The sequence below is a fragment of the Nicotiana tabacum genome, chromosome 21 (genome assembly GCF_000715075.1).
Source record: "Nicotiana tabacum cultivar K326 chromosome 21, ASM71507v2, whole genome shotgun sequence".
NCBI lineage: Eukaryota > Viridiplantae > Streptophyta > Magnoliopsida > Solanales > Solanaceae > Nicotiana > Nicotiana tabacum.
The window spans coordinates 72,226,463-72,233,464 of NC_134100.1; the positions used below are offsets into that span (position 1 = coordinate 72,226,463).

At 34.6% G+C, this 7,002-nt stretch overlaps 1 protein-coding gene across 1 annotated transcript; it reads left to right on the forward strand.

Annotated features, from left to right (window-relative positions):
* The first annotated feature begins 297 nt into the window (after positions 1-297).
* On the forward strand, positions 298-3,186 carry LOC107802615 (large ribosomal subunit protein uL13c-like). The gene is made up of 4 exons (XM_016626145.2): positions 298-643; positions 1,628-1,813; positions 2,045-2,215; positions 2,852-3,186. The coding sequence occupies exons 1-4, from the start codon at positions 392-394 to the stop codon at positions 2,966-2,968; spliced, it is 726 nt and encodes a 241-aa protein (XP_016481631.1). The 5' UTR covers positions 298-391; the 3' UTR covers positions 2,969-3,186.
* Positions 3,187-7,002: the final 3,816 nt, after the last annotated feature.

Consider the following 7,002-nt stretch of genomic DNA (forward strand, 5'->3'; position numbering starts at 1 on the left):
TAACACAAAACTAATGAAATTTTACTTATAACAATATACTGATTTTGATGGGTAAGTTTGAACATCATAGTGGGTAAAATTTATTTACTTTAATGTGATAAAAAATTGATTACTTTAATATGGATAAAATTTAATTATTTAAAGTGATAAAATAAAACATTACTACTATGATTTTAGTATTATAGCGAACAATTTCGGTAACAATATGTGAAATTAATTCATAAAACACCATTGCATAAACGGAAGGAAGAAAGATAGCCTTTAAAAGGGGATGCCATCCCAACATCATTTTGCAAAAATAAATATACTTTTTTCTTTTATTTTCCCTTATCTACTTGTAGACAGTGTTACCATTTCAACCGATAGCCAAAGAGCCGAGAACTCAGAGATAATGGCAATGGCTACGCACTGCTCTTCCTCTTCGTTAATGTTCACTTCCACTTCACCAAAATCCTTTTCTTCTTCCCCAAAGAAAACCCCATTTCTGGGTTTCTCAATGGCAGCCTTATCGAAGCCGTCGTTTCAATTATCACCCCTCGTCAGGACCAATCGGACGGCCCAAATTCGTTGCCAAGACAAAGCTGCCGCCTACATTCCTCTTGACCAACGATGGATGTTCGAGGAGTCTGAAATTGACGGCCCTGTAAACTAAAAATTTCTCCCTTTTTCTTTTTGTTTTTTATCTTACTTGTTTTACTCAAATTTTTTCTTTTTAGCAGAACTGAACAATTGCTAGTTTTGTTTATTCCTCTCTTTTTTCCAGCTTTTTAGTACAATTTAGTAACTTTACGATGAATGGGAACTCTATTTGTAGAATTCAAACTAGGTTATTTGCTTCCAGTATGTTATACTTTATACTCTCTAGTTTCAATTTATGTGAAACTATTTGAGTGAGCACGGATTTGAAACTTGTGGTATGCCATAACATTTGTTGGTTATAATAGTTCTGAAATTTGTGGTCCGAAAATATTTGTGTGGCTATAAGGTTAAAATTGAGAAATATAAGTTAAATTGTTTCTAAATTTAAAAAGAGGTCATTGTTTTTGAAACGGACTGAAAAGGAAATAGAATCACATAAACTAAACTGGAACAGAGGCGGTAGGTTATACCTCTTTTGCTCCATTTCATTTGACAATTTTTTTCTTTTTGGTCTACACATTTCTGCATTAGGATTCTCCTTTTGTAGGAGATATGTTGCTAGCTCATCTGCAGAAGTGCATGAGGAGCTAAGTTCTAATTAATTCTATCCGTCTCCAGGATAGATAGTTTACTTTGGCAGTCAACCAGCAGTGACTTGAAAATATCATTGGCTTTTGTTTAAGGTTTAAGCAATAATAAAAACAAATCACATGTAGTGTTGGTGTTGTGTCAAAAGATCCAATGATGCTTCTAGGGTCATATCGATCTAAAGTATTGCAACTATCTCCCACATTGCGGAGAATAAAATAAAAGCTCTGATAGCAATATTGGCTTGAGTATTTAAAGATATCCATAATTTAGTGGTTCGGTATGAATTTCTTTATTAATCAATGAGCATAGTTTCTGTTAAAACATTAGATTATGAACATTTTTGCATTGTTGAATGGTTAAGATATGGAAAATAATTTATTCTTGTTTCCTCCTGTAGGACATTTGGAATGAGACATGGTATCCCAAGGCTGCTGACCATGTGAACACAGACAAACCTTGGTATATTGTCGATGCCACAGATTTAATTCTTGGAAGAATGGCATCAACTATAGCGATACATATGAGAGGGAAGAATCTGGCGACATACACTCCAAGTGTTGACATGGGTGCATTTGTCATAGTGGTAAGTTTCTGTACTAAAAGCATGTTAATTTATCTTCTACCGTTAGGAAAAAGAGCATTAGGACCCCACCTTTTCCTTTAAGAGTTCTAGGTCCTATGAAGTCCATATCCTTCATTTTGGTGTCTGAGATAGCATGATATGACTAACACTTTCCTGCTCTCTTTAACTGTAAATTATCCGCTATTACGGTTTGATGTCTGAGCAATTATGTTTTTACTTGAACACGAAAAGGTTAATGCTGAGAAGGTTGCTGTATCTGGGAAGAAAAGGACCCAAAAACTTTACAGGAGGCACTCTGGTAGACCTGGTGGGATGAAAGTGGAGACTTTTGATCAACTTCAACAGAGAATTCCTGAAAGAATCATTGAGCATGCTGTCCGTGGAATGCTTCCCAAAGGGAGGGTCAGTATGCTTTACTATTCATAGAGTTCCGTTCCATACTAACTAGCCTAAATGTTTGGCAATTTACATATAATGTTGGGGACAAGAGTATCACTTATCTGATATTAGGTACTCCATAAATAACTCTCATCTCCTGTATCATCCATGGAACTTATAATAGACTCGCGCGTGTGTGTATTATTTCTATGCACACATATACTCACATATAAACCGTCTCCATTTGGAGCCAATGATTTTGTATATGGATTCGCCTCTGCATAAAAGACTTACACGTTGAATGCTGGGTTGTGGGAAAGGAATGGGTTAACGGATTTCTTACCCTTAATTTTACACCAATTCTGCATGGCTATAGTTTCAGTTTCCTTTTAAACATGGCTATAGTTTCAGTTTCCTTCTAAACAGTGGCAGATGGGAATTTTGCAACACCAATGTTCTCATGGTTCAGGGTTACTTATTTGTGTGCATATACTCCTCGTTTCAAGAAATTGAAAAGTTCATTTAGTTGTCAGACTTGGTAGCGATTGCACTTGCTTTGCTTTGAATCACTGATAACAAGTAATATAGATTTTGTTTTTTAACATACTTTACATTTGATATACTCTCAATCTAAATTTATTAAGTTTTCTGTTTGTGCAGCTTGGTAGACAATTATTTACCCATCTTAAGGTGTACAAAGGTCCTGAACATCCTCATGAGGCTCAGAAACCCATTGAATTGCCCATTAGAGACAAGAGGATACAGATTCAGCGCTGAACTCCCAACAGTGCAATTGAGGAGCAGTTCTCATTTTTGGCTGTTGATACATTCCTTAAAGTTTTTTCTGTTTAACTGGTGTAACTTCATGTCTTAACTCCAGTACTGTACCTGCTCTCCTGCTATTCTTCTTTATGCTTTTGTAGAGGTTTTTCTTTACAAATTTATTTGCCTCCACATTTTTTGAGCAAATGAGATTCTTCTTTAGGTTTCATTTCTATTGAATGTTTCTTCACCTTGGCTTTGTCCTGCAGAGTGGATTCAGTAATTTTTTAACTCCCTTCTTTCGTCCCGCACCCTCAAGCTTGGGGGTTATATAAGTTACTCTATTTGGCATTCTAAGTTCCATGGAGTATTGATGTCAACCTTTTGATTTCTTTCTGATTTTGGAAAAGAATAAACAGAAATTGACTCTGTTTGTTTATCTATCTTCATGCTCAACAAGAAGATTGAACAAAATATCGTGATTAAACTGGGAAAGGGAAATAATCTAAAGGAAAGTGTAATAAACTCTTCATTGAGAGTGGGAGAAGAGATAAGAAAATTGCATATAAGAATAGAATTGTTTTTTGGGGGGCCACTTATTAGGTTTAACTAAGATAAAGTTGATAAATTTCCTTTCTCCCACACTTCTCATTTCATTCCAAACTTTTCTGCTGGTTCCCTTCTTTTTATCTTCTTGTTCTTTTTGGTAGTTTACACTTACTTCCCAAACAAAGCAGGTAAGATTAATATATTCCAAGTGCAGAGGTATGCAACTTCAGCATGTATAGGTTCATAGTATGAGTGTCAAATTTAATCCATCAATAATCCGCCTTATTCGCCAAGTTTTAATAAGTGGACTGGACATATATGCGCATGATCAATTGGGAACAACCAAAGTTAGTTCCTTCAAAGAATTAGGCTAGGTATTTACTCCAATTTGACGTGAAAATTGCACGGGGTGCCCTATTTGGTCGCTTTCATTTAACATGTACCCACTTTTTAATTTTTTTAAAACTAGTACCCAAAGTTTAAATAACTTCAGGCCTTTTTCTCTTTCTCCTCCTACTCCTCTTCCTCTTCTTGCTCTTCCTCCTCTTCCTCTTCTTCCTCTTCCTCTTCCTCCTACCCTTCCTCTTCCTCTTCCTCGTCTTCTTCTTCCTCTTCCTCGTCTTCCTCATCCTCCTCGTCTTCTTCTTCCTCTTCCTCGTCTTCCTCTTCCTCTTCTTCCTCTTCCTCCTCGTCTTCCTCCTCTTCTTCCTCCTCCTCTTCTTCTTCTTCGTCCTCTTCTTCTTCCTCTTTCTCTTCCTCCTCCTCCTCCTCCTCTTCTTCTTCTCCTTCGCTGTGAAAATAAAGGTGGCAGTGAATTCATATTGTATTTGTGAGCATATTTTAAGGTAGTTTATGGTATATTACAGTAGTGAACTGTTGTGGCGCTTTATTTTCTACTACTGCTTAGGGTTTCTTCTTTTTCTTAATTGCAAAATGGGTTTGTTAGATTTATTGTTATTTTGATATTAATGATTAGAGTTTGTTCTTGATAATATTTGGGGGTTATATTTCAAATTTAAGCTCATTTGGAGTAGATTTAGGTGTTAAATTGTCTATTGAATTGTTAAAATTCGAAACACAAATTTTTGTTTTTGGGCAATTTGCACTTCAGACCTATGTGGCCTTAAGTGCATGAAAATATTGGTTGCACTTCAAACCTATTTGGCCTTAAGTACATCCGAAGTGCAATTTTTTTCATTTCAAACCTATTTGGCCTTAAGTGCATGAAAATATTTGTTGCACTTCGGACCTATTTGGCTTTAAGTGCATCTGAAGTGCATTTTTTTCACTTCAGACCTATTTGACCTTAAGTGCATGAAAACTAGGGGTGTACATGGACCGGGTTTGTTCGAATTTTATCAAAACCAAACCAAACCAATTATATCGGTTTGGATTGGTTCGATTTTGTCGGATTTTTCGGATTTTTTGTTACATGAATATTATTTCAATCTTGCATTATTAAAGTTATGGATAAAATTTTGATAAGTAAATATATGTTTACTAAATTTTTTTTTAAAAATAACAAACATATGATCTATTAAAGTGATCTTACGAGAGAATTATTTTTAGTAACACATAATAGTTTGTTTTCTTAGTCGTCTACCAATAATTTTTGGTTGATGTACGCTTTCAATGTTAACCAAATTTAATAATTAAATATAAAAATCAATATGATACCTAAATAATAATATGTTCTATGTAATTTTAGATTATCGAAATACCACTTCAAATTCGAAAAACATATAATAAATCTTGACATATGAATATGAAAGAACAAAGAGATGATTGACACATTTCAATAACACATAATAAGAAAGTGATACAATCTATTATTTAAAGTAAATAAAAATGAATGCACTTTATAGTTCTATTAAATATTATATCCCATGAGAGGATCTCAAATATTTCTAGACATCTTTTAAATAAAGTTCTATATAAAGTTTTAAAATTATATATAAAAAATTATATATTTATATGTCGGTCTGGTTCGGGATTTTTTACTCAATACCAAACCAAATCAAACCAAACGTAGTCAGGTTTTTTAATCGGTTTGATTTGACTTTTCGGTTTGGTGCGGTTTTCCGGTTCGGTTTGTCCCTAATGAAAACATTTGAAACATCTTCAGAGTGAATCGAGACTCAACATGTATACTATGGAACATCAACCAACAAAACAACGTCAAAGGTAAACATATGAACCTAGATGATATCATGAGTGGAATATTTACGACGAGACGTTTCATTAAGCTTTTCTTTTAGAAAAACTGCCGTTAAGGCAGATTCATACGAAAGGGGTCAAAAGTGATAGGCATTATATAACTTATCACAATCTATCCAGTAACCACATTGAGCTCATCTCGTCGCACCATAATCTACAGAAGCAATAATAATGCTATCGTTAAGCTACGAAGGACACAACTATCGCACAATGAAAAAGAAAACAATCTCTTCATACACAAGACGATCTCCTCTATAATCTTTACTTCCTCCAAATTCGAGATAACACCAAAAACACAAGAACAAAATAATAAAAATATATATACATTATTTTCAACCTTATATACACCACAAAATACTATAAAACATTCCAATTATATCCATCAAAAAATACCACAAAACATCCCAACACACCCTAGTCACTTTATATACAAAACGACAACCATAATAGTGTCAAACAACAAGAAAATGTAACGACGAATGACCAGCCCAACACCATAATATTATGTGGTGTTTATCCATACTATTTCTCCTCCCAAATTCCATAAAAATAGTAACAAAAGAGACAACCCAACAACAACTCAAAACAGCCCACAAAGCAGTCCGCTACAAGTTGAACAACTCGAACTCACGACTTCCGATCACTGTCCCATGAGTTCTTATTATTATGGAACGAATTGCTCTACCTTTTCAGCAGAAAAAAGGGATGAAAGAGGGAAGTATACGTACCTTATTTGGTGAAGATCTCAGATCCTATCTTTGGTTCTACAACTTTTAGGTTTTCCTCCAACTAAAACTTGAAAAGAAGAGAAAATAACTTATGGTTAGTGTGGAATTTTAGGGAGAAGTTTGCAGGGGCTTATTCTATGATTTTAGGCTCTAAAATGAGTGGAATAAATGAAGGAAACCATCCCGTAAAAGAGAACCTTTGGCCGACCCCAACTAGCCCCTTTTGGGGGCCTTATTTGATCCTTTCAGTTAAGCAAGGAGGTGACACACCTACTTGTCACCTATGCAGTCTGCGCAATCTCGTAAAAATGCGAATATCTCTCTACTCTAATGTTTTATGACGAACAATTTAATGCGTTATAAACTAGACTCATAGAGCTTCAATTTTGGTGGGTGGATATCCCCGTAACTCCAAGTATATTAGGAGAAAAACTAAGTGACATTAGACCCAAATTTTAATAAAATTATGAACGTAACTTGCAATAACTTTTGCCGACTTTTATTTTATAACATATTTGACTTCAAAACTTAACATACAAGTATTATATGATTCAA

What these genes read in the sequence shown, in the direction of transcription:
- LOC107802615 (XM_016626145.2), top strand. Translation starts at nt 392, where the DNA reads ATGGCAATGGCTACGCACTGCTCTTCCTCTTCGTTAATGTTCACTTCC. An exon ending in TGGGTGCATTTGTCATAGTG is followed by an intron (nt 1,814 to 2,044) that starts GTAAGTTTCTGT and finishes GAACACGAAAAG; the next exon opens with GTTAATGCTGAGAAGGTTGC. An exon ending in GAATGCTTCCCAAAGGGAGG is followed by an intron (nt 2,216 to 2,851) that starts GTCAGTATGCTT and finishes CTGTTTGTGCAG; the next exon opens with CTTGGTAGACAATTATTTAC.